Source organism: Struthio camelus, chromosome 6, assembly GCF_040807025.1.
Source record: "Struthio camelus isolate bStrCam1 chromosome 6, bStrCam1.hap1, whole genome shotgun sequence".
Classification (NCBI taxonomy): domain Eukaryota; kingdom Metazoa; phylum Chordata; class Aves; order Struthioniformes; family Struthionidae; genus Struthio; species Struthio camelus.
In genome coordinates this window covers 29505073-29530879 of record NC_090947.1, presented here as the reverse complement: position 1 = coordinate 29530879, position 25807 = coordinate 29505073, and the positions used below count along the sequence as shown (strand labels likewise).

At 43.6% G+C, this 25807-nt stretch overlaps 2 protein-coding genes across 11 annotated transcripts in view; both read left to right on the top strand.

Moving 5' to 3' along the window:
• Positions 1-14732, top strand: part of SMARCAL1 (SNF2 related chromatin remodeling annealing helicase 1) — a 41640-nt gene extending 26908 nt beyond the window's left edge. For 4 of the 10 annotated variants that reach the window (XM_009689689.2, XM_068948954.1, XM_068948955.1 and 1 more), the window contains 7 exons: positions 5336-5554; positions 6382-6452; positions 8708-8810; positions 9840-10022; positions 10855-10955; positions 12514-12610; positions 13539-14732. In XM_009689689.2, the coding sequence (XP_009687984.2) occupies positions 5336-5554; positions 6382-6452; positions 8708-8810; positions 9840-10022; positions 10855-10955; positions 12514-12610; positions 13539-13745 (981 nt within the window). In that variant the 3' untranslated portion in view covers positions 13746-14732. Of the gene's footprint in view, positions 1-5335; positions 5555-5946; positions 5989-6381; positions 6453-8707; positions 8811-9839; positions 10023-10854; positions 10956-12513; positions 12611-13538 lie in introns of all 10 variants that reach the window. The other 6 variants (XM_009689684.2, XM_009689687.2, XM_009689686.2 and 3 more) reach the window with 3 other exon arrangements.
• Positions 14733-18870: 4138 nt separating this feature from the next.
• RPL37A (ribosomal protein L37a) lies at positions 18871-22470 on the top strand. Its single transcript, XM_068948960.1, has 4 exons — positions 18871-19390; positions 19601-19729; positions 20946-21028; positions 22316-22470. The coding sequence occupies exons 1-4, from the start codon at positions 19388-19390 to the stop codon at positions 22377-22379; spliced, it is 279 nt and encodes a 92-aa protein (XP_068805061.1). The 5' UTR covers positions 18871-19387; the 3' UTR covers positions 22380-22470.
• Positions 22471-25807: the final 3337 nt, after the last annotated feature.

The following is a 25807-nucleotide window of genomic DNA, read 5'->3' as shown; positions in this document are numbered from 1 at the left end:
CTCCTAGGCCATCTTTGTATTCTGCCCTCTCCAAGTTCAGGCCATGAATGTTGACCCCAACGTAATTTTAAAATATTTTAACTTCTCTCTGCCAGCTGTTCAGCTGAATCACTGAGTGCAGGTGTTACAAGACCTTGGCTTTGCGGAAAGCCAGAAGTTGCAGCCATGATGACAAGTCCCTGCTTTGTTCTATACACATGGGTGGTTCATCTGTGGTTGGATTTACCATCTCTAGGAGCGCTGTGTCCATTGGAACGCGCACTGCTGGAAGCAGAGCTCTTGCTGCTGCCTGTTGTACATTGAAGCTCTGAGATCTTTTGTGTTGGTTACATGGACGCAAGGAAGGGGACTAAAGTCACAGTTGACTTTGTATTTGGAACAAGAGCCCTTTAATCTGGCCTGCCCTCTAACTCCTCCAGGACAAGCATGTACTGATTAGCATGTGGCATAGATTGGCTTGGCAGTGTGAGCATGGGCTTGCGTTGCATGAGCTTAGCTTGCTCCACTTTGTTCTCGAGTAAGGCACTTCACTTCTTGTGCCTCATTTTCTATAAGATCAGGCAGCAACTCCAGCAACTCGCTGGAATAACAGCTGGAAACAAGAAATGGCCACGTTAAGTGCTCAAAAGTATTTGCAAAAGAACTGCACATCATCAGTGTATTTCATAAAAATAATTGTGTTTATTTGTTAGGGCTTTTGTGTTGTGTTTTCTCAAATTTTCTCTTTGGTAGCTAGTGCATGCCCAGTTTTCGTTAAAAAGATTTATACTGCAATCCCATCTGAAGCTGTTAAGTTCCTTTTTTCCGGGATCTAAATGCCCACTTTTTCTTTCATAGCTAGCTTAGTGCTGTTCTGTATACATCCAGATGTGCAAGATACATGAGCAATTCATTGGCTTAGGTACTGGTATACTGATACCATTGATTAAAGTAAGATCATTTAGCATGCAGAATCACAGATACAGAGCTTTGGTTCTGGAAAGTGATAGCATTCATGCTTGCAAAGCACTGCTTTCCTGGCAGAGAACAGAAACTTCTTACATCTCCATCCATAGTAGGAATCATATGGAGGAAGAGCTCAGGGGGAGGGAGGGAGCTACATGTTCTGTTGAGCTTCATTCTCTTAGCTGAAAGATTCCTGTCTGAGCAGTGTCTGGAATACCTCCTAGAGGGAAATGAAGAGATGCAGTTTAATCTCTCTGGTTTTCTGCAGTAAAGAGAAAGGTTGAATTGCAATGTGCAAGTCTGAGTAGATTTGGAGTTTCATAACCCCTCTGACGGTCAAGTTCTGCCTGACTGGCTGTTGCTTCAATTACAAGGCATATGGACCTCAGGTAGGATGTTGAAATGGATAAAAGAAATAAAATTGTTCTGCACAATCCAGGCTGTAGCAGTGTATTGTGTATAAATGAGTTTTCAGCCTACAATGAAACTCAGCGTGGAGGTCAGGCTGCATCAGCTCCCCTTCAAAGCCTCTGCAGGGTTGCTAGTACAATTTTTGTTTCTCAGTTTTACCCAGCTCTGCTAGGCAGCTGAACATTACTGGTCTTCTCAGTGCTCGCTTGGGACGTTTTGCTGCAGTTAATGTCAGTAAATGATAGAGTGAACTTTGAAAGAATTTTGTTATTTGGAGAAGAGGAGGAACTGCTGGAAATGGAGAGATGAGGGTAGGATTAGAGGGAAAAAAAGGAACTTCTGAATATTGGGTTGTCATAGATCCACTCAGCTATAAGTGAATAAAAAAGGTATTTTGATGACTGTACTATCTCCCTTATGTTCCTTTTTGCGGCTCTAGCCTGAGATGATGTTAAGTTGCTTCCTCTCTGAAAAGCTGTTGTGGTACTTCTGCTGTCATTATTTAAATAGGTTCTTCCTTCTGTCCTGAAAGTGGCTCTAGGGAATGGTATTGCACAGAGTCGGGGAGGTTTTGTAAAGCTTTTGAAGATCTGTCAGGATGAAAGGAGCCATGTAAAAATGTTTTGGTATTAATAAATCTGATTACATTGTAAGACTAAAAATTGGCAAACCTGAACCATTCATTTAAAAAGCTAAATTGTGATAATTTTCCATTTGAAAAGAATGGATTTCATGAAAGAAAACTGCAAATATCTGGCAGATGTGATTGGAAAACATATATAAAATAAGTTTATCGGTTTGCAGTTCAGCCTCTCAGCATCTATAGTCTTAAAAATGCAGCAAGTGAAACGTCACCTGGCTATTTACAAAATAGCTCGAGTCTGTTTCTCAAAATACATGCTGTGAATTTGTTTTTCAAACTGGTTAATGTTGGCAAATATTAAATAATTTCTATATGAGCACATGCTCTGAATTTATAAGAGTTTGGCAGCTTCTTCTAACGCTGTAACAAGTTTACTGACTCATGTAAGATGTTGTAACATTTTGGTAAGAAAATCGTTGCTGGATGCGTTTGTTCTGGGATATTATGGACCCAAGTCAGATATGTATTTTGGCAAAATAAATGTCCCTCTTTTTTTTCTCTCTTTTTCTCTTATTTTTTTCAGTAGGATATACTAAAACATATTTTAATAGTTTCAAGAATAACCATTTTTTATCACTAGCTAGGCACAACCCAGAACAAGCATGTTCCCTGTTTACAGCGACTGCATTGCTGAAGAATTTGCAAAAGAAATACGGTAATGAGAGCATGCTATTGGAGTTGTGCCTGTATATACTTTTTAATATGACAGTAGATAGTATATGTGCTCCGTCTGTGCCCTGTTCTTTCAGTTGTTATGAGGTTACTCTTCTGAAATGAATTGTGCTAGGTAGATACAAAACGCACCTATCACTTGTCTATTATGCAACTGGAAAGTGGAAAAAGTATGGGCTGCGTGAGTAAAATGAGATACGCTGCAGGGAGTGGTCCAGACCCCGTAGCAAGTCTTGCCCAGCAGGCTAGTGGCCCTGCTGCTTCACTACTGGAGCACTGAGCAGTGTGGGAAAAGGCTTGTTAGGCTGGGTGCAGCGTCAGATCCCGGCTGGTTCTGTACATCTGTTCACTGTAGAGTTTCAAGACATGCAGAAAGAGGGCACAGAGACTGTGGCTCAGCACTGTCAGCTTGCATGCAGCATACCTTGAGCTAATAAGCCCAGCTAGATTTGAGCCAGCTTTTTGTGGACCAGAGGGGGATGTACCTGCATCACAACTCCTGGTTTCAGGGAAGCAGTACAGTAATACCATGATGGCTTTTCGAGGGCTTGGCTTAGATCCAGGTGCTTTTATTTCCTCTAGCTGTATACCACTGTGCTATTTCCAGAGCCAAATTCATAACTCTGCAGGACCCAAACTGGCTCTGTATCTAGGGTGTAAATTGTTTCTAGCTTCAATGAACCAACTATAGATAATTGGAAAGTATTGTCATTGTGTAGGAATAGATTAAGTCAAATAGGTTGTAATAGTGGCTATAGGAGCCAGAATCTGGAGTTGTTCATGGTTCAGACTGGTACAATATGGAAACAGCATTGCAGATTTTCCTGTTACGTCTCAATTAGAGGAAGGAACGTTCACTTTCAAATACCAGAGGGGTCTTAATTGTCTGTGGCTCATTTGATTCCTCTTCTTTCTGTGTCTCATAGCATGTTCTCTTTCCTGTTCCTTCAAAGCACCATCTGCTAATAGAGTCAGTAATGTTACTGACCTCTGGTTGGTATGCATTATTTCTGATCTCCTCCATTCTACAGCAGGATGGAGGGCATAGTGAATGTTTTGGAACTTTTTCCTATTTTACTTCAAACTCCCTGTTATAGAAGGTTTCTCTTGGGGAAGACAAATAAAAGAAATATGAAGGATTTTAAAGATTAAATCTGTGTTGGCAATTAATGTGATATAATAGGAGTGGAACAGCAGATGAAAGTAGTTGGTGCTGAGGGCTCTCACGTTTCTGTTTTATGCAGTTCAGGAGCGTATACGTGTATGTATGCATGTGTAAGGTTTACTTTGGATTGTTGTTCCAAGACCAAAGCTTGTATTTTTGGCTCTTTTTGGTGACACTGAAAATAAGGCTTAGAATTAGAACTATGAGGAAGATAACTTTTTGTTCCTTGTTTTTCATTTTTTCTGTAGTTTTATTTTATATGCTTACTCGTGAAACTTCGGCAAGAAGCTATCCCTTTATCTTTTAAGTCAGCGTAAAAGAACGTCATTGATCTCCTATCCAAAGACAACTTGTTGAGAGGTGTTTGGGTTGGAGAATGTACCAATTCTGGTGCCACTGGTCGTTAGCTTAGTTTTTCTTTCCTGGAGAAGAAATTAGAGGCTATGAGGTTAATCTCAGTTCATCACTTCTCCTTCTGATAATGAAACAGATGTATCCTGTCTATGCAAAGGATCTTGGATATAGGACAAGTATGGCAGTGAGTACTTCAAGCTGGAGTAAATAAAGGGTTTGTTCAGAGGAGCTTTGAAGTGATAATGTTTTGAAGAGGTGATTCGTTGAGTGATGTATTTTGAGCCAAAAAATTATTCATGTTTTGCAAGAGTTGGAAACCTCTGAGCCAAACATGATAAGAGTAGAAACAGAATACGTCAGGGTCAAGAGATGGGTCACTGTGAAAAGTCAGTTTTGATCCAGCATTTACTGGGCATGTCGGCCAAGTGTACTGCCTTCGTGAAGGTGTTTTGGTTGAAGATATTTTGCCTCGTACCAGAGAAAAGACTTTTGCCTCTTTCCGCTTAAAATCTGTGTAAAGAACTGCATTGAGTTCTGTAGGCCTGCCCGTAGGTACAAGTGGAGAGCAGAAACACCTTTCTGTGATGTGAGGATGAACACTGGCACAGTGCTGTGTTGGGATCCATACCTTTCTCCTCTTTCCTCTACTTCCCTTTCTCCTATCTACAGGTTTTTGGGGAGGTGCCGGAAAGAGAAGTTGCTAGTTACCTCCCTGTTCTGGGGAGATTAATTTATATCCTTCTATTTTGTTGCCATTTTGGTCCAGTCTGTATTAGAAAACTCCAGGGAAGCAGCTAGACAAAAGTCATATTCCCCCAGTCTGTAGCCAATGAGCACTTTTTTGTAAATTCAAAACAGTATTGAAGTCCACCCTGGGCCTTGGAGCCTCTCTAGTCCTTTGCCTTTAAAAACTGTTTTCAGATGGGGCAATTCTTTTTGTTTTGAGGGCCATATTAAGCATGTGTCCTTTTAGGATGAAAAGGTTTTCTTGAAGAAGAAAGGTTTCCTATATTTCCTAGTGATCATCAGGCTCTTCCCTTGTCCAGTTTTCCTGGAAGTTCATTCCGCTGTTAGATTGCCTTCAGACGAGAAGACTCAGTCTCTTGCAAGTTTGACACGGATAATTGTGCTCTGATCTTTCCCAGATGCCGTGGGGCTGGGACTACTCTGGATCATCCAACTTAACTGAACTGAAAGTTTTACTGGAAGAGTCTATCATGATCCGACGTCTGAAATCAGATGTGCTTTCCCAGCTTCCAGCAAAGCAACGCAAAATGGTTGTGGTGGCTCCTGAAGGCATTAACGCAAAGACCAAAGCTGTCTTGGCAGCTGCAGCAACAAAGATGGCCAAAGGATATGAAAGTGTAAGTCAGAAATTGTTTTCATGAGGAGCCATTGGTATTTCATGTGCTTTTATTTTTTCAGGTTGGGATAACTTTTTTTTTTTTTTGATTGAATTAAAAACGTCAGTGGAAAGCAGTGTCCCCTGTTCCAAGGAACGCTATATCCCACATGAACGCACAACTAAAAGCTGTTGAGAGCACAATTTTAAATGAATATACAGCACAATCAAAACAGATCGGCTTTTTTCCCCCCCCTCTTTAGATTTAAGTGCTTTGATTTGGCCCTTTGTGTCAAATATCGTTTGCTCTCTCTTTTTTCCCCTCTTATTAGTGCTTTGTAATTGTCTTTTATGCCTCTTTTGCCTCTCTGCTTACTCTTCTGTCTTGCCTTGTATCCCATCCACCTTACAAAGCCTGTTGAAGCTGCATTGTGGAAGACAGCCGTAGCCAAAAAGGTGAAGAATGTATTTTTACATTTGTTTTTCTTCTATGGATGGCAAATGCATATCCTAAGCTCCTGTATTTCTAATGTAGTTCTGTGAGGACTTGGGAGTGTTTCTTGCCGTTTTAGTTGGGAAATGCTTTCCCAACTAAAACTATGTTTGTAATATGCTTATCATCTGACTTGTAGGAGTTGAGTTGGGAGTAGGAAGGGAGGTGGTCACAGAAGTAGGAACGTGTGAGTATCTGCCATGCACAGCGGTAGCAGAAGACCCCCCACATTGTGTGTTTTAGGCTGATTTTTCCTAGCACAGTATTTGTTGGCAACATCAGACATCCCAGATCTGTAAGAAAGAAGAAGAAAAGGTAATTCTGAGAGTCACGTAAATTTATCTTCCTCTCTGCAGAAACAACAGGAAAAGGAAGCTCTTCTCCTCTTCTACAGCAGAACGGCAGAAGCTAAAATCCACTCAGTTGTGTAAGCTGCATGTCTTTGCTTCGTTCTTACCTAGTAAAATGTATTTTTTCGTTGAGAACAGGAACACGGTGCCTTAGAGATAACAGTGAAGGGACATGAAGCATAGCCTCAAGCCAGCTCAAAAAAAAAAAATTGATTTTAATTACAATGCACTAAACGTTTTCTTCTCTCAGAGTTCCTAGGCTGAATGAGTCTTCTGATTTCATTCCAGATATGGATCTAAGCAGTGTCAATTGAACCATCTAAAATTACTCGATGTTTGGGACTTGGATCCAGTTCCCTGGTTCAGACCCTGTTTCAGTTTGGGGAGGGGTAGAAGTATCAACAGAATTTAAGGAAAACAAACACTGCAGTCCTGCTGCAGCAGAAACCCTGAGCCAAAAAGCTTATGAGACGGATCGAGCTTTAGCTTTAGCGTGCTCTAAGGATGTCACAACCCCTCTTGAAGCTCTTAGCTCCTCCACAGAGCTTACGTGGGACCTTAGTAACAAAAGTTTTCTCCCACAGGTGTGCTGTGACCTCTGTCCTCCCTAGGAATACTTTCCTCTGTGACTTTTCATGCCCTTTCATCCTTAGTCTTTCTGCTGTGACTGCAAAGGAGTCACATTAAGTCATTTTGGATGACTTATTAAAAAGAAAGACGCTAATAGCATACCAACAGTTTACTGCTTGTGGCCCCACTGAATGTAAAGACCAGCCGATGCGCGCTGTGTGATTTCACAGTCTCAGACCTTGCTGCGGAATCTGTCTGTTGCCAAACTGTTACCAAACAGAACTGCACCTCAGAGTCCCAGCTCTCATTTCTTCAGAAGAGTTTCTTCCTTTTATGTCAGTGAACAGTTAAAGAGTTTCTTCCTTTTATATTCAGTTGCAAGTGTGAACTGAGTATAAGACTGTGAAGTGGTGTTTACTTGACTCTGTAGACACTGAGACAGGAGATAATCCACTAATTTCTGGGGTTTTAGTAGCATTTAAAATATCATTTATTATAACTTGATCATGTACAGTGCCATCTAGCTATCACTACTGTCCTGTGATCGTCAGCACCTCCTATGCCTTGCCCTTGATGACAGTTTTTTTTACAGGGCTGCTGTGCACAGTCACTGAAACGACTGGCCGTTTGTTAAATGGATGTATGAGGATGAGATATTAAATAATTGTAATGTCTTGGCATCTAGTTGCTACACTGAATGTTCATTTTGATATTTGTTTTGGTTTAAACCCAGCAGTCCCCCTCTTCCCCCAGCTGTCTTTGTTAAAAGGTACTATCATAATTGGGATCTGAACATTACAGAACTCACAGAGTTGGCTGTAAAACACTGATCCATCTTAATATAGTGCTGGAAATCCCACTTGGTGTTTTCTGCCAGTTGCTGCTGACCTAAGCTGTGTTGTATTTAGCAAAGAACTTGGTAATCCTGATTTTGGCAACAGCTTGGCTGTTCTAGAGAAATGACATTTGTATCATCTGCTCTGATGAGTGTCACTATACTTAGTTACAAATTTTAGGCTTTTAGGTGTTTTTCAGGCTCCAGTTTATAGTTAATCTGATTACTTTATGAGTTGCTGCCTATTGGCTGAACTGCAGAACCCATTTATATGTACACTGTTAGTCTATGGCAAATGCCAAATGTTTTGATTTAATTAACCCTATTTAACTGCATTTAAAAGGAGTCTTGCTCCCTCTCATTTGTCATTGGCTAATATGCATATGCATGGTTTCTAGAAAGAGCTGATGTATATAGCTTGTTAGGCTGTGGTAAATTGTCAATTTGAAGAAAGCAGCTTTCAGGATACTCTGCCGCCATGTGTTTAGAGACTTTTTCTTCTAAAATGAATGCAATTCTAAGTAAACATAGGAAGGGCAGTTGCCTACAGATTACTACGCAGGAGTTAACTAACTTATTCACTCGTCTATGTTTTTAAGTTAGTATAGGTGACTTCCAGTGGATTGGTCTACGAAGTCATTTTTCAAGTAGGATATAATCAAATGGTTCTTGGTGATAGACAACTGCCTGTATTTATATTTGTGTATCTGTGGTCCAGAAAAAGGAATGGATTTTCCTACAGACGGTCATTCTTTTAATTTGTAGAGGATTCGTTTGCTATTTGCATAGTAACGCAGCTTTTTATGCTAACCTGTTTTCTAGTTTTTGTACATGGATGAGCTGTAACTTTTAAATCTGCTGTGGGCAAAGCCTGAATTCTCTCAGCACGTAACTCAGAGTTTTGGGTTTTTCTCCTCTTTAATGTAGAGAATATATCCTGGAGTTACTGGAGAGTGGGAAAGATAAATTCCTGGTGTTTGCTCATCACAAGATAGTGCTGGATGCAATAGTTGCAGAGCTGGAGAAGAAAGTAAGTGCTTGACTGAGACTCATATTAACTTCATTACTGTTCCAACTTTAAAGCTGTTTAAGAGCTCCCGAGGGTTATGGCCAGTCAGTTAGTTTATGAAAGTTAGTGGCAGAGATGGTTTCTACTTGCTGCACTTCTGAATGTGCCCTTCACTGGGGCAGCTGAGCTGTCAGAGTGAAAGTGCCTCATGGGATGCACTTTGTATTAGCTGAAGGGCTTTTGCTGTATTTAATGTTCTTAGCATCATCTGGCTTGGAGCATGTGGACTGTCTGGAAAAGTTTTACCATGTATGGCCATTTCTGTTCTTCCTCAGGCTTTGCTCAGTAGAGGGAGAAGGTAACAACAACATAAGCCCAGGCTGCCTTTCTCTGACTCTGTGGTGCTCTTACATTTTTGAATTGGCCTACCATAGGAGGACTGCGTAGATCTGAGAGATGATTTCTCTGGGATTATAGGTCTAGGTGGGAGTTTCCCTGCTTATCTCATCTGATTTATTTGCCCTTTAAACATAAAGAGGTTGGACAGTGGAGAGTGATGGTCCTGCATCATCCAGTTTTTTTGCATCTCTCCTGAGGGTTCAACTAAGATTTGTAAGATCCCGTGTCCTCACGCTGCAAACAGTGGAGAAGACTTGGGAGAGGTTATGGCAGGTATAACATCAGTGAGTGGGCAATGTTCAGCTCGTGGCAAACCAGTTCCCTTTTCACTGTACCCGAGTTGCCAGCTTGTTGCTGTTCTTTTTGTTACTCAAGTCTGGTGGAGGAGCAGTGAAGCACAGAAGCAAGTCATACATTGTGAACAGAGGTGAGGTACCAGTAAGTGCTGAGCTACAGTGCCTGCACTTCAAAAATAGGGAAAGGTATTAATAAGGCAATGATTTGAGGTTTTTTTTTTTTTTTGTTTAACTTTGCTAGCCCTGGTATGGGGAAGGGAAGCAAAATTTCTCTAGAACATGGAAGCAGGAGACAAGGACAAGGGAAAGGGGATACAAGGCAGCTAAGTGTCTTCCTCCTCTGCCTTTTTCTCAGCGTGTTGAATACATTCGTGTTGATGGCTCTACACCTTCAGCTGAGCGGCAGTCTCTGTGCCAGAAGTTCCAGTTCTCAGAGAAGCAGATTGTGGCTGTCCTGTCCCTCACTGCTGCAAACATGGGCCTGACGTTGTCTGCTGCAGACCTGGTGGTGTTTGCAGAGCTCTTCTGGAATCCAGGGGTACGGTTTCTGGAGGGAAGATGGACTAGATGCTGCCTGCTGAGCAGAAATGTTGGAGCCTGGGGAGGAGATGTGGTGGGCAGGGTTTTTCCTCTAGGGTTTTCTCTTTCTTTCCCTAATACTTGTCTGTGCACACCCGGCTTCCTGTGCTAGAACCAGTGAGGCTAGTTAAACAGCTCACTGGCTGGAAAGGATGACCTAAAAGGGAAACAGATTCCTGCTTCTTAACTTGGCAGAGCTGTTGTTAGCTCCTCCTGCCTAGCCAAGACCTGAAAAGGCCCATCATCAATACTGACCCTTTGCTTTTCTCCGTAAGCAGGGGGAGCATAGATTTTCCCTGGCTTAGTTATCAGTTTGCCTTAATTGCAGCCACACATGTCTGTCTTTACACCTGGCAGCAAACACCTAGGGACAAGGGCTCTGTGAGTGAATGCAGCTTGTGGACAGCCCTTGGCAGTCAGCTTGTGGAGGCAGCGCTCCATGTTCAAGAGAGTTCAAGTATCTCTGCATAATCTTATGTTACTCCGCAGTCTCCTGGGGGTGAGTCCTACATCAGGAGCCTCATTCCCTGAATTACTTAAGTCCTGCTGACTATAGTGAGGAGGAGGGTTTAAAGCAGCTTGTGGGAAGTGCTCAGTACCTTTTAGGGGGACTGCCGCACTGAGTAGCTGCTTGGCTTAGTCTGTGTTGGCGGTTCTAGGTGTTAGCAGGATCCAGACAAGAAATAGTCACTAAGCACAAGAAAGGAGAGCTCCCGGTTCTCTGGTTCTTATGTTATTCCTTATATGTTGAAGTTCTCACTTCATTTTCTTTGTCGTCTTTTTACATAAAGATTTTGATCCAAGCAGAAGATCGGGCACATCGAATTGGACAGACTGGCTCTGTTAATGTTCACTACCTGGTGGCTAAAGGCACAGCAGATGACTTCTTATGGTAGGAAGCGGAGAGAGCCCCTTCTGGTTCTCCTCCCTGTTTTCACTGTTTGTCACATATGTGACTTAGGTTGCTTAATGTCAGCACTGGTTTTCAACTCTGTGAGGGGAGAAACAGTAATTGTCACCTAGGGCTGCTGTGAGCTGGTAACATGGCCTGGCCACAGTGGACATAACTAAGTGGGTGATGGGCAGGACAAAGAAAGGGCTGTTGAAAAATTTTGGGAGAGTTAATGAACCTTCACAGGTTCTGAGTAAAGAGAAGGAAGTGTCTTAGATATAGCCCAGAGCATTTGTATGCTGGGGTACTGTGAGTACTTTCCAGCGAAGGCAAAAGGGGCTGGAGATCGTTTAATGTATTGTGGATCAGGTCTGAACAGCAATCTGGCTGCCAAGTTCTTAGGCAGGGAGCTGCAGAGGGCTGCACTGCTGCTTTCCTCTTGCTCCTCGGTGAGCCCTTCGAATGAGTTCAAGAAGTGCTGCTGGCCTGCCTCTGGGGAAATGTGGTCTGAGCTTCACGGGTTGTGGTGGGGGCTGTCAGTGTGCAGCAGTCACTGGAGCAAGGGCATCTGACATCCTGGAGAAATGGATGATCTGGGGAATCCTTAATGCTGCAAGGGAACTGACCTGCAAATGTTAAAAAGAAATTATCTGGCAGCTGGTTCATTTAAAGTCCAAAATTACAGCTTTTATTACCTCATTTAAAAGAACGAATGAACTGAGTGAACTTGTGCAGTTCCCAGAATATCATGATGGCAAATAATTACAACCCTACAATGCAGAGATCTGGAGACTGATGCACTGCCCACGTTTCACGAAAAGTTAATGACAACAATTCTGCCTTTATTTGTGAAATTCTGCCCGTGCAGTTGTTAATGCTTAACTGGAAGGAAATGTGGCTTTTCAAAGAAGGACAGTGGCATCCTTTTTTAAGGGGAGAGAGAGAACAAGAAGACAAGGCTATTTGGCAAATGTATTAATTGTTCTTCTGTGCTGTGGCCTTTGCTCCTTTCAGAGTGTCCAGTCTGGAGATGAGTTTGGGACCTCTCTAGGCCTTTTGGGCCAGTGTTATCCTTTCACTGGCTTGGAGCTGGATTCTTCCCATAGTACATTGGGAGGTACCCTGGAAATGCTGGTGTGGCTGTTGATAGAGATTACTGTTGCCTGTCTTGGAGACCGAACACTGCCTGTAAAGAATCCCTTTAACTGCATCCTCTTGTTTTGACTTTATCATCGGTGTTGCCACAGTCAACTGCTTTTCTTCCTGAACATGTATCCTCCCCCCCCCCCCCCCCAAATACTTATAGCCTGAAATCACGTTCTCTTCTTGTTTGTTGCTTATTGGATTGATCGATATGCTAGGGCAGTACGATCATCATAAACAAGATCAGGACAGGGTAAGGGGCTAACAAGCACTTGCAGAAAAGTTATCTTTTATACCCCTATCGTATCTTTCTTTATCTGCTCATAGTAAATGACACAGGGACCCTCTGCTTGGATCATGGTATCTTGCATGATATTTTCATTCTTCTAGTAACACCTGCATTTATCACTCCTAGGCCAATGATTCAAGAGAAAATAAAAGTGCTGGGTGAAGCTGGTCTTTCTGAAGCCAATTTCTCTGAAACGGCTGAACCTACTGACTACTACCCTAAGGTAATTGAAAAAACTCCTGAAAGAACATCAGTTCTTTCTGGGAGTCTCTTCTCTGGGAGGGGCTGAACGGGCTTTGGCTTGTGTACATCTAGATTGACAGGTGATTGGCAGGCTGACCTGACACCTTTCTGCCTTAAATGCCACAGACCAGATTCTACAACTCCTTCCTGGATCCATACTTTGACTTAGACTCTCCAAACTGTTTCCAACCCTGCTGTGGGGAAGGAGATATGAGAGCCTCTGCAGCAGCGCTCTCCCTCATCAGAGTCTATGGCATTTGCTCTGCACAGATGAGAACGATGGGAGGAAAGGATGGTGTGGGTGTAGGCATTTTAGAGCAATATGGGGTCCCTCTCTGGATCTGCAGATCTCGTGCTGTTAATGTAACTGTGGGCTGTATTACTTTTACTGTCAAAGCCCCTCTTCTTCCTACAAAGATCTGGCAGGGCACGACCGGGTACGACCCCTGGCAGTGAGGCCTTCCTGTAGGGATCTCTGGCTGCCTGCAGCTCTCCCAAGTAGGTTTTTGGGGGGAAAGAGGATCTCTACTCTGTACCCTGAGGGAGTAAGCCCTGCTGCCGGTGATCACATCTCTGATGGGGGGGATTGTTGCAGAAGTTTATACAGAGAAGGTGCCTTCTACAGACTCTTTCCTTCTCTTTGAAGATGCCATGGTATTTTGCATATCTACCCTTTGCTGGCAGGAAGGTAATGGCATGCGATTTTGTATAGGGTTCAGACTCAGCCAAGACTGAATTCGTCCTGCATCCCAGCACCCAAGCGTAGCCGTATCACCTCTGGACTTGAATTGTCTGTTGGCTAGCGAAGCTGGAAAGGGGCTAGGAAAGTGGGAATGCTGTGTTATTGTCACTTGCTATGTTTTTATTTGACAGTGCATATGGATATTCTGTCTATTCTAATTTCTCAGTCAGATCCAAAGCAGAAGACCATCTATGACCTTTTCCAGAGGACTTTCTCTAAGAACAGAGATGACACTGATGAAGTTTTACTCTTTGAGGCAGCTAATGCCTGCTGTGACATTGATCCTGAAAGTGCCTTGCAGGATATGGAAGGAGAGAGATGCTCAGTGAGTCCCCCTAAAAAACGGCGTATTGAGGAGTTTTTTAAAGTTTAATGGTGGCAACAAAAGAAAAGGTGGCTAAGAGATTTTTATTTAAAAACAGCCAAGGGAATCAATGCATTGTTTTTGAGTTTACGGAAATAAAATGACTTTGGGTGGGTTTTCCTGTATCTCTAGTGTGTTTCACTTCAAAGGATTAGGAGAGAAGGCAGCCTGACAGCATGACAGATGAACGTGGGGCTTGCAGCCTGCAGGTTTGCAGTCCTGGTTTTGCTGGTGACTGAGGGGCCATGGGCAAGTATCACGCTGCTTTGTTTCAACACCTCAGCTTCCACAGTTGTTTTGTTTAAAAAGCAAATAGATAATGTTCATCCGCATGACACAGCTATTGCGAAGACTAATGTCTCGGCAGCTGTAGAGTGCTCTGAGGAATCCAAGCTCTCTGCAGAGGGCTGCTGTAGTCTCAAAGAATTTTTGTTTTTATTTATAGGAGTTGGTTTTTGGCAAAATTTGGCCCTTGTTTGGGTTACTCACAAACTGGCTATCCGGTGTTTATTTTGACAGTGAGGAGAAAAGAAATCTGGGTCCCGACAAATCTTGATGTTTTGTGAAGGCGGAGGGAGGAGGGAGAGCCCCAGACCTTTGTGTGTGCAGGGCAGTCAGTACCTTGGAGCCAAGTTGCTGAGCTGTCTAACAGCAGGTGTGTATGGCCAGTTAGGCACACATCCTCCCAGGCATGCTGACCTCTGGCCTTATCTGCTAAATCTTATCCCACAAATCTGCTCTATGGCATGTGCTTCTTGCTTGTGGGGAGGGTGAAGGCTGGGCTGACTGCTAGTGATTAAACTTGACTGCCCAGGGGTGTGTGTGTGTGTGTGTGTGCACACGTTTCCTTTCTTTAAGATTCAAGACTGACTTTCACAGATGAGTGAGGAGAGGGGGATGTGTGCAGACTTTTCTCTTTTTGTAAGACCAGAAAAAAAATGATTCTGAACGATTCTGAATGAAGCTGCTTACATTAAAAAGTTGTTTTAACTCATAGCTCCCAAGCTTTTGGTGCTTTTTCTATTTTAGAATTTCATCTCCCTATTGGACCATAAGCTTGAGAAATACATACTAATGTTTATCTTAAACGTATACAGTGACTACAGGATTGGTCTCTTTGGGGACATTTCCTTTTGGGCCTTCTAAAATGCGTCAGCCTTCAAAAGGGAAGCTCCTGTGATGTTTGCTTATAGGTGAATCACCACCTACTTCCATATGACATGTAGGCTGGTAGCTGAGGACCTGTTATTCACTCCGTTTACGTATCTGTGCTGGCTATGCTGAGAGTGCTAGAAGCAGCGCTGTTGCTTGATACAGTGATTCCAATGCTTGTTTGATTTTCCTATAGTCTTCGTTGTTCACAGCATTGTCAGTGCTGTGAATTGGGAGACCTGAACTCTGAGCCCCTCTCATTCCTTTCAGGAGTTTCCGTGACAAAATCCCAGTCCCTTGTGAGTAGCCTGATTCCGTCTTACCGCAGTGATGCCTCTGCAGAACTTCTACAGGCCACTATTGATGTAAAGACAAATGGCTCTGTGTATCATGGCTAATCTTTTGAGGTATCTCTGCGCAGTCATCTTTCATTTCTTGTGTACTGTTGCCAGTGCAGTGTAACGTGATCCCAAATTCATGCCTTTCCCCCTTCTGGTCTTAGTCCTGGATGATACTTGGTAATGGGCTAGCGTCAGCAAATGCTACAAGGGAGTAGGGGAGAAGGTATAATTTCATGGAGGTTCCAGTTATCTATATTTGATGGCCATAATCTTTGGAGAGAGCAGGGAGGGAGGGGGGAGGCAAAGCTCAAGGCTTACATCTAGCTTCTGGATGCCAGGAGCTAACATACTGGGTAGGTAGGTTACTTGATTGTGGGCAGCTACCAGATACCAGCAGAAAGCCTGCTCTTTTACTATAGAGGAGCATAAGGTCCGTGCTACAAGATCAACCTGATAATAAGTGGGATATTTCTTCCTGCATTAAAGGGTTTGATTACCCCATTTACAGCAAGTGTAGTCATGGAAATGCCCTACAGGCTGTGCGTGCAGTTGTGCTGGTAGAGACTGTTGCAGTTCATTCATGACTGTACGAAAGGTGCTTTGATGTGTGTACAAGTGAAGAAAGAGTAGGAGCAAGGAATGTGTGACTGGGCGATTGAGGGAAATGCTTTGTTTCTGGGTTTCAGAGTTAAAGCTAAACGTCGTTTCTCTTGCTCCAACAACTGGCCAGGAGATAAATGCATGCTTTGTTTCTAAATGGCTTTTTTCTTGAGCATGAAGTATTTAATCTGTTTCTAGGACACGTGACCTTTCCTTTCAGGGAAGGTTGTTCTGAGTTAGGGGTGAGAAATGTTGCCATCTGCCTACTGGAAAAAAGAAAAGGAAGACCTTATTTGTGTGCCGGTATTGTCATCTTCTATAGGAAAAATTCTCTTCCTCCTTGTAAAGCTACAGCAAAATAGTATTTTTTCTGAAATCTGCTGAAAGTACCCTTGGAGAATTCTGCTTCTCATAAACTCAATTTGTCTTACCCATATATTGATAAATCCCAGCCCTGTTAGAAGAATGCTAGGTGTACCTCTTTGATAATGACCCATAAAATCTCAGCTTGATTGCTTCATAGTTACAAAGGCTCTTCAAATACACTTGAGATGCACTTTATGTTTGCTAGATTAAAAAGGAAGAAAGAATCTCTTGCAGAGGAGTGCTTTTAGTCGTTACATCAAGGGACTGGAAAGATTCTGCGTGCCTTCCTTAGCCCAATTATGCTATTAGTCTTTCATTAGTATGATGAGGAGGTGGTTGGGATGCAGCCAGCAGGCTCACATAGGATCTCCAAGGCTTGCTGATGAGAAGTTGTACGCGGCAGTCTGCAGGTTGCCAGCAAGGCCCACGTGCAGACTCAGGAACATGCAACGCTCCTGGGGCCTCCTACACCTGCCCATCAAAGACAGTATAGCCATAACTTCTCAGCATTGTCGAAAGCCCAGTGAAGTCAATAGAAGGACCTGTGGAAAGTTCTTGACACCTGTGGTTTCTTCTGGGCCTCCGTTCTTCAGCTCTTAAAGAGGATGTCTTTTGGAGTTCTTTCATCTTATTTTGTTATTCTGTATGTTTTGGGAGCTCTTTAAGGCAAAGCCGTCTCCTACGTGATCTAGTGCATTAGGCTATCTTGATGCTGTCACAATATAAGTGAAAAAGGACAGTAAATACGTCGATCGCCCTGCTATATGAGAAACGCTGTTAGGGCAACAACAACATTGAGTATCCTATGTGTGTTTGAATTTGGAAGAACTCAGAACTGCAGCCGTTTTACTACTGTTCTGGAACTGAGCTTGGGTCTCGGAGCATCTTGCCAAGACTATTTACTTCCTTGTACGCATATATCTGTATTCTCACCCACTTAATAGGACGACACGTTTTTAGGAAGGATGCCCAACCGGAAAAAACAGGTAACAGAACCTCAGCAATGAAATGGAGCAGTTTGAGCTACTGCTGCAGTATGTACAGCTGGCCAGTCTGGCACATGCAGAAGACTTCAAGGTGGCAAACTGACAAGACAGGGATGTTGAAACTGTGCTGGCCTGTCTACATTCATCCTGTCTTCACAGTCACTTGGGGATATGCTTTTATTGTGGTAGTGCTGGGAGATGGCTGTAGTCTGAGAGGGCTGGATTTGGTTATGGGCAGAGCTGTCGTACCCTTTGTCTACCAGTGTTATAGACAAGTCACTGTATTCACACAGAAAACTAATTTTGTAGATATAGACTGGAGAATACCAGTAGATTCTCTGTCCTGGATGTCTTAGCTGACAGACTTGTTTACCAAATAGCCAAAGGATCTTTTTTTGTTTACTATGTTGGTATTTGAAGATTTATCCTGTGAGTCGTCATTATGACGAGCATGTGAAAAGGGCAGATATGGTCCTAAGATGTGTCGGAAGAGAGATTTCCACTCAACAGAGGAAGATATAAATACCAATGCCTAAAGCCCTGCTGAGCCCTCATCTGGAACACGGCCCTGGCCCACCATCTCCAGAAAGACTGCCCAAACTGGAGAATGGCTTACAGAAATGATCAGAGCAGCACACGAGAGAGAATTAAGTGCAAGCATTCAAACCCTCAAAGCAGGAGCCAAGACGGGAGATGATATCTGTCCATCTGTACCTCAAAAGTGCAAAACACCAGAGAGAGAAAAGCTAACGTGGTGCCAGGACCCTGGGCAGACGCTAGTCATAAGTAAGTCATAAATAAGCAGAGGTTGGAAATTAGGAAGGGGGTTGGACCTGGCAAAGGTGCGTTGTTCTGCAGGCTCCCCGTGGGAACTGCTGGGGTGAGGGACCTGGCTTACCTGGATGGCACGTAAACGGGGGTCTCCACGGTGGCTGTGACGGCAGGACGTGGTTCCCCCCCACCTCTGACCCAGAAGGGGGGGGGGGGCCACAGCATGTGCGTCCCTGTCCCCACCCTCCAGCACAAGGAGGTGAGTGTTGCTACTCTGCAAGAAACACCTAGAGGTGGTTTCACCAGGTGGGCTCAGCAGTCCTCTGCTCCCTCTCTGTGGGAAATGATGAATTACGGCTGGTTTCGAGCATTAGAAAGCTCTCAGCCTAACCAGATTATTTCTTAATGGAGGTTAATGGGTGGTTAATCCTGTTATGAGCATTGCAACTCAGCGATGTCGGTGCGTGTTTCACTTGTGTGCGCCTGCTCCGCTCGGTCTGAGCGACTGAGAAATCCTTCCCTGGGCTGTGCCACCCAGACTGCGCTTTATTTCAGTGTCTGGCCCTGTGTTTTTGTATTTATGATAAAGGCAGATAGCATTTTTTTGGATGTCTGTGGCGTACTGTCTGGGCCCAGGAATCCACTTCCGAACCTGGGGCACACTGAGGTTTTATGGCTGTTTGGCTCGATACTCGGTGACCAGCAAGGAAATTTGATAGGTTGCACCTTACCATGTATCTGTGTGCTTTAAAATCTTTGTTTTGAGGGCTGGTATGTCTTAAGATTGAGAATTTATCCTCAATGTTTTCTCTTTCTTTCTCTTTCCTTCTAAAGCTCTGGTCGAGGTCGCTGTTCCTTTTTTATTCTAACTTCTACCTACTACTGGGTTTTTTTGTTGTTTTTGAAGAAAAAAGACTGAATGTAACTGCTCTATCTCTTTTCCTTTTATAATTTCCTTAGATGGAAAATCAGAAATCTGTATTCTCTGGCTAAATGCCCAATCCAGTAAAACTGGGGCCGATATGCATCAGTTTTACTGCTTGAGTGTTTGCAGGGTCCCCGCACGGATGCACAGTATTTTCTGAGTGACACCTCCTTCCCTCCCAAGCAGCAGATAAATTTCAGTTTGTGAGTTTGGAGGATTTAGGTATCCCCGTTATCGGGGGACAAACTTGTAGAATTAAGGGCGCAAAAAAAAAAAAAAAGCCACTCCTTGGTGGGGAAGTTTTAGCCCCACTCGCGAGATCAGCGACACTGCAAGGGCGGGGAGAGCCCTAGCGACCGTAGAGCTGCGCACCACCACAGTACAGAGCGACCCGCTGCGAGTCCCGTCCTCTCTGTGTTCCGCTGCCTTCCCCGCCCTTCCGGCGGCGCCGGCTCATACTGCGCATGCGCAGCCTCGCCTTCCCTCTCCGCCCAGCGGCCCGCCGGCAAGATGGTGAGTAGTGTCGGGGGCGCCGCGGCTTCATCCGTTGTCATCCGCCCCGGGGCCGCCGCGCCGCGGGGGCGGAGCGGAGCGGCGGGGGGCGTCCGGTCCGGTCCGAGGCGGCGCTGCGGGGCGCGGGGGCCTGTGTGGGCCCTGCCCGCGGGGAGGCCGGCGGAGACATGGCGGTCTGGGTCAGGCTGACGGCGGTTTGTCTCCCACCAGGCCAAGCGCACCAAGAAGGTTGGGATCGTGGGTAAATACGGTACCCGCTACGGTGCGTCCCTTAGGAAAATGGTGAAGAAGATTGAAATTAGCCAGCATGCCAAGTATACCTGCTCTTTCTGCGGCAAGGTGAGAGACCTCGTCCATTCCCCCCCGCCCCCCCCCCCCCCCAAAATCAGCCTTTTGCTGTTGACGTTAGAAACGCAGGTTTTGCTTCAGTAATTTTTCTACTGGAAATGTAATAATAGCTCGACTGCTCTTGAGACGTTAACTGGTCTGTCCTGAAATTTAGTCTACTGTCAAAATCTCTCTTGCCTTTTAAAATTTAACAGACGTTTCAGAATTCACGGTCTGTGGTAGTTAAATGAAAACAAGCTGAGATTATTTTTCATTACACAAAGGAGTTAGAAATGTCAGACTGTACGTTTTAGTATCTGATAAAAAGACATGACAAATTAATATACTTGCTATCCTGATTAAGACATGGCTTGATTTTTCTCCATTAACTTTACAGCTTGCTTGGGGGGAGTAGGGCGCTTGCTTTTCCTCCTTGAAACTTACGATTGCAGTTTGTAACTCTTATATAAGTGTGCTGTATAGCTCTGGATAGGGAGGAACAACTGATAAGACTTATTTAGTCTTCTACGTGACCAAAACTCAGCTTAGAATTTGAGTATTCACAGTTTGAGAGGCCCATCAGCTTGTTCCTTGTCCAAGTAATTTCTATTGATACCTCTAATGTAAGTGTTTCTAAGTGACTGGAAATTGAAAAAGTTTTCTACCTGTTTTTTGTATTGAAGATCTCGTGTGAAACGTGTTGGCCTGATAACCCCATTTTCAACAGTAGCGCAACTCTATTATAGGCAAACCCGTTGTCATCCTTGCAATTTAATAGTCTTCCATAGGTGGAAGGAATTTGATACCTACTACTCGCTCTTTTGATACCCTTTGTAGGGATTCCAGTTTAAAGTAATTTGAGGATGTCCAGGTGGAACTAATAACATGGGTGCTAAGTTGGTAGTAATAACTCCTATTCTCACCTGATGTTATTTGCAGTTTAATTCCTCTATTCTTTTCTGCTCAGAAAGAGCTGAATTGTTCATAGTGTGTTTAGAAATACCTGAATGAAAAAAATATTTCAGAAGGATTTTTTTTTCTGTTGTAAGTGATCTAAATAAAAATATTCATCTTTGCATGCCCTCACCAGGCTTATAGTCAGTGCTGTGGTGTGATGCTGAAATCCACCTGACGTTTGTTTTTGAAGTAATTGTAGAGTATATATTTTGTTGGGTTTTTTTCTAGCTGACAGAGAATACGTAGTTACTGGGTTTTTCTTTTATTGCAGACCAAAATGAAGAGGAAGGCTGTGGGTATCTGGCATTGTGGATCCTGCATGAAGACAGTTGCTGGTGGTGCCTGGACTTACAAGTAAGGGAGTGTGACAGCCTCTTTGTTTTCACGCAGCTGATATTTATTTACTTATTTCCTTAATGCACTAGCTATTAAGGAGATCTCTCTGTCTGAGTTAGTGACCTATGTGGGGTTTTTTTCTCCTGCGTTGTTAAAATTTGTTTGGAATTTTAAGTACTTGACATTTTTGCCAGTATCGATTGTCCGCCTTCTGTGAAATTGCATTTCATATTTCTGGTTTTCGTGGGTCCCTCCAAAGTACTGTTGCCTCTCAGGGCCTTATCGGAGCAGTTAGTTTACTTAAAATGCAAGTTCCAGATCTTCTCCAGAACTTCAACTAAAGATATCCAAGCATCTGCAAATGGTGAAACAAATGTTAATACCTAAGCAGTCTCTCTTATGCCTTGATCATAGTAGCATTTTTTTACTGGAGAATTGACAGCTTTCACTTCTACAAGGTAGTATGCTTGAGCTGTTTTTTTGGTGACGCTGGAAGAGAAGGAGCAGAAAGGATGGCTGGCCTGTCCAGCCATCTCGGGGCATAACGAGCTAGATAGATGTCATCACACACCTATGCAGCCTATTCTTAAAGAGTTCTGACAGCTTCTAAGAAATTAAGCCTCTTAACCTGGTGTTTATTTTTCCTTCTGATTCTTTTGGCTGCATATAAGTTTTATTTTATTTTCTTTCTGTTAAAACCATTGAATCACTAACTTTGTGAGGATACCTTTGCTTATTCCCTTTCTTTACTCTCCCTCCCCTCAAATCTAGTTTTTTTTAAAAAAAAATAATCCACTTATTATGGGCTAATGCCCATACATAGTGTCCTCATAAGAAAGAAGTGAAATGGATAGACTGGAACTGGTTTTATTTCATGTGGAATTTGGACATCAAGCTTTATAGGTGATTGGGGTTGTATATTCCTCTTTAAAGTAGCTGCAGTATTAAGTCCATATGCACCTTTTGAGTGTGTATTTCAGTACCACAGATTTTTGAATTTCTTGTCTGTTTTCACTGGTTGAAATGCCTTCCTGTGGCTAGGGATTGGAGCCCACGTCCCTGTGCGTTCAGTCAATGCACGATGCCATTACTTGGGTTCACATGTACTTTGTAAAATTGTGTGTGCTTCCTTAGACATGGGCCTACGCTTTGTCATGACAATCAAAGTGGAATTAGCGCATTGTTGACAATGCAATCGACCAATAACTATTTGAAAGGAATAGTGTTGTTTTGTCTTAAAAAAACAAAGCTGGGGTGAGATGTACTTCTACTGCAGCGTGCAACTGACTCTGCTTCTTCTTTCAGTACCACCTCTGCAGTGACAGTCAAATCTGCGATCAGAAGACTGAAAGAATTAAAAGACCAGTAGAAGCTACATCCTATTCTCCTTGTGAAATGTGTTTTTTTCACCACTCTCAAGATCTGTCCTTTTACCAATAAAAAGGTGATACGGATTGGAATTGTGTTCATCTTTCTGCACAAAGACCTCTCTCTCTGGCTGCACTGTATTTATAGGTATAATTATAGAGGCATTGATAGTTTTTTAGCTGATGGTTGAGTAGCTCTTGTTATGGGTTAAGCTGTTAACAGACACTTTTTTCCTTTTCAGTTAATTATGTCCTCTGGTTCTGTTGCCCAAATGTGCAACAAGGTGAATCTGAGGAAAACTTAAATATCTTTGAAGACGCCTGGCATGCCTTGATATATCCTTCATCTCTGTGCCTTGAGGGACAGTAGAGCAAATACGAGTGGCGGAATGGACAGATGTGAGAGGAGGAAATATATCTGCCTCTTCCTATTTATCTTTTGGGGTCAGGGTATGTGCTACAAGATGGAGAAAAAAAGAACACCATGACTGGCTTTAAGATGGAGACTGAAATGATTCAAGAGCAGCTATCTTCATCCATTGCTCCTTTGCTGTTACTGCTTCCCCACTCTGTATGACCTGCTCTTTCTCATTCCTCATAGCAGGCCCCCATGTCTGCATGTTCAGGTTCCCTAATCCATATTGAACTGAAACAGTAAAAGTTTCATGTAGAAGCAACTACTGGGATGCTCAATCTTGAGTTAATAACTCTGCAAATCATCTCTTTAGACTTAAGAGACTGAAACTTTTTTTTTTTTTTTTAACAGTCTACTTGTCAGGTAGGTTTGGATTTGGTGTGAGATTATGGGTTTGTTTTGTCTGGGTTTTTTGATGACTGCAGCACCTTTTCTGTCCTTAGCAGCACAGGTCAGAAAGTACAGGTCTTGATAATAACCTTTGATAGCTTCTGGAGGAAAAACAGTAAGCAGATAACATAATGGCTGCTAACTCTTGGCTCCGACTTTGCCTTTGAATGGATTTAGGATGGTGATGAGCTACAGCAAGAGTGTCATTAATGAGCCTAGCATCTTTGAAAGATGTACTCAGAACATATTTCGGAATAGAAAACTACTCCCGAAGCTGGAAAAAGCCTGTCTGCGGCTCAGGAGTTTAACTTACGTGTCCCTGAACTTGTTTACCAAACATTTTTTGATTCAGTGCTGCAAAGCTTTTTTTTTTTTTTTAATAAAGTAAAATTAGGTATTCATGTGTCCAATGTCATTCATAACAAGCTGTATATGCTTTGCACTACCTCCCAAAGGCAGGGGCTGGTGCTTCGGTGACTTCCATCTCCAGTTTCCTCTTAGGAGCCAAGGTATCAAGTGGATGGAGGGAGGAGCATGTGGCAGGGGCAGCACACGTACAGCTTTCAACATCTGTTAGTTGTGTTTTCCAGGAGGTTTTTAGAGATACTATTCTAATATTTGAAACTTTTCTGAACTGTAAGAAAAAAAACCATAAAGTTTATATCAGTGTGTGAAGGGGAAAACTGAATTGTAAAAAAAAACTAGAAGAGGGAAATGATAAGTCTTATGCTTGACTGGTGGGTTTGGAGCAGGAGGCTGGCCAGAGCGCTCTGGAGTGTGAGGCTGGAAGGAGGGTGGGTGGTGAGGTGTACTGGGGGGCAGTAGCGGGTTCTCAGCTGCCCTCTCCAAGGCAGGTCTTCCCTGTCCCTGCTGGGCCATCCCCAGAAGAGATGACCCTGTGTACAAGGGTAGGGGTTCCCCCATGAGGAGCTGATGTACATCCTGGCTGAGAGAGCACTCTGCACGCTGCTCAACGATGACCCACTTCATTTCTGCCTGTAGTGCAGGGTGAAAGTATTGTGTGGCAGGTTTGAAATGGAGGTGGCAATGGATGACTCCCCTTAGAAGTATTTTCATATATGTGAATGAACGTACCAACGCGAATGAACACCATCATGGCAGTCTGCTTTCAGACAGGAAATGGTCCACCATTGTGTCCTTTTAGCAGGGTTACTGAAGAAACCTGTAGTTTTAAGAAACTTGTTAACTGAAGTCTGTCTCTGCTGCTGTTTTTATTACACAGCATCCCTGCAGCAGCTTCGTCGAGGTGCTTGTCCAACCTTCTGGTTTAGTCAGACCAGCTGCCCTCAGCGCTGCTGTTGCTAGTCCTGGTTTGCGTTGACCACAATACAAATGCGTGGCTCTTGGTGTTGCCTCCAAACTATCCTGAAACTTCCTCTTATCTGAAAAGAAAGTTCTGCTCTCTTGGAAGTGACTTGTGCACTGCTGTATGGATAGCTGGAACAGCTAAAGCAGATGGCCTTTTTCCTGTTGGCCTCTCCTACTGCGGAGAGGATGAATGGTGTGTGAGGCTGCCACAGTCTTAGCACTACTATAAGGGGATCTTGGCTGTCTGAATAACACCTGCTGAGCTGCCTCAGAGAGTTTAAGAGACACTGCCCCTGACTTTGGGTTACCTATGTAATAAAGGGTTATGAAGTGCTGTGATCTGGGAGCTGCTTTGCAAGTAGCTGAACCATCCTTTAGGGGGACCCCTGAGAGAGAAGGGTTGGGGAGTTGATGTAGAAGCCTTATGAGGAGTGATGCTAGCGCTCAGATCTGTAGGCTCTGGATGCCAGGAAACCGCTTTGTGTCCTACTTGGACCCCAGGAAAGGGGTGGAGTGGAGATAACCAGTTGCCAGCTCACCTGGAGATGAGTGAGCTCAGGGGATTTTGGCCACATGTCTGTGCATCATATTGAGTGCTGTCCAGAAAGTTTCTGAGCAAGGTCAACATTTGCTAGAAACATAAATGAAAATAAAGGCAACTCTTCTTACACGAAGGGAGTTTGATTGAAATGTGAGCTCTTTTGTGCTCATGTGCACTGCTGATCTTTTTTTGTGCTGGTCAGCCTTAAGTGCTGCCAGTGAAATAGGGTACAAGATAGAGGGGGTAGGAGAGATGAAAGATGCTGCGGTTAGAGCAGTGTGTGCGCCGGCAATGCTGCAAGCAGCCAGTGGGCGACGCTGCTGCTCTGTTAGTCAGGGTCGCAAGGCTGTTTTTCGTCTGTTCTTCCCTTTCCCATCTCTGCTCACCTGTACACCTACTGCTTAGCTTCTTGGCTCAATATATCACGATTTTCTCTCTTCCCCTTGCCCCGCCCAACAGAACATGACAGTACTTTTACACTGGAACAGGGGTCTGTACCAAAAGAGATCAGGAGATAGGAAAGGGGAGGCTGGGGCTGGGGGGTTTTGTGATCACCTCTTAAGAGTTGTAGTTGTCTTTTCTTCAGTTAAAACCCTGTGTTTACCCTGGGAGATTCTGATGTATCAACTGCATGATTTGGCCAGGTGATCATCAAAAATTTGTTGTTTCCTTTGGAAAACACAAATTGTCAGCAACTTTACTTACTGCTTTCTAAATACTTGTAGTTGTGTCTGAGCCTTAGTCAGGAACTTGAA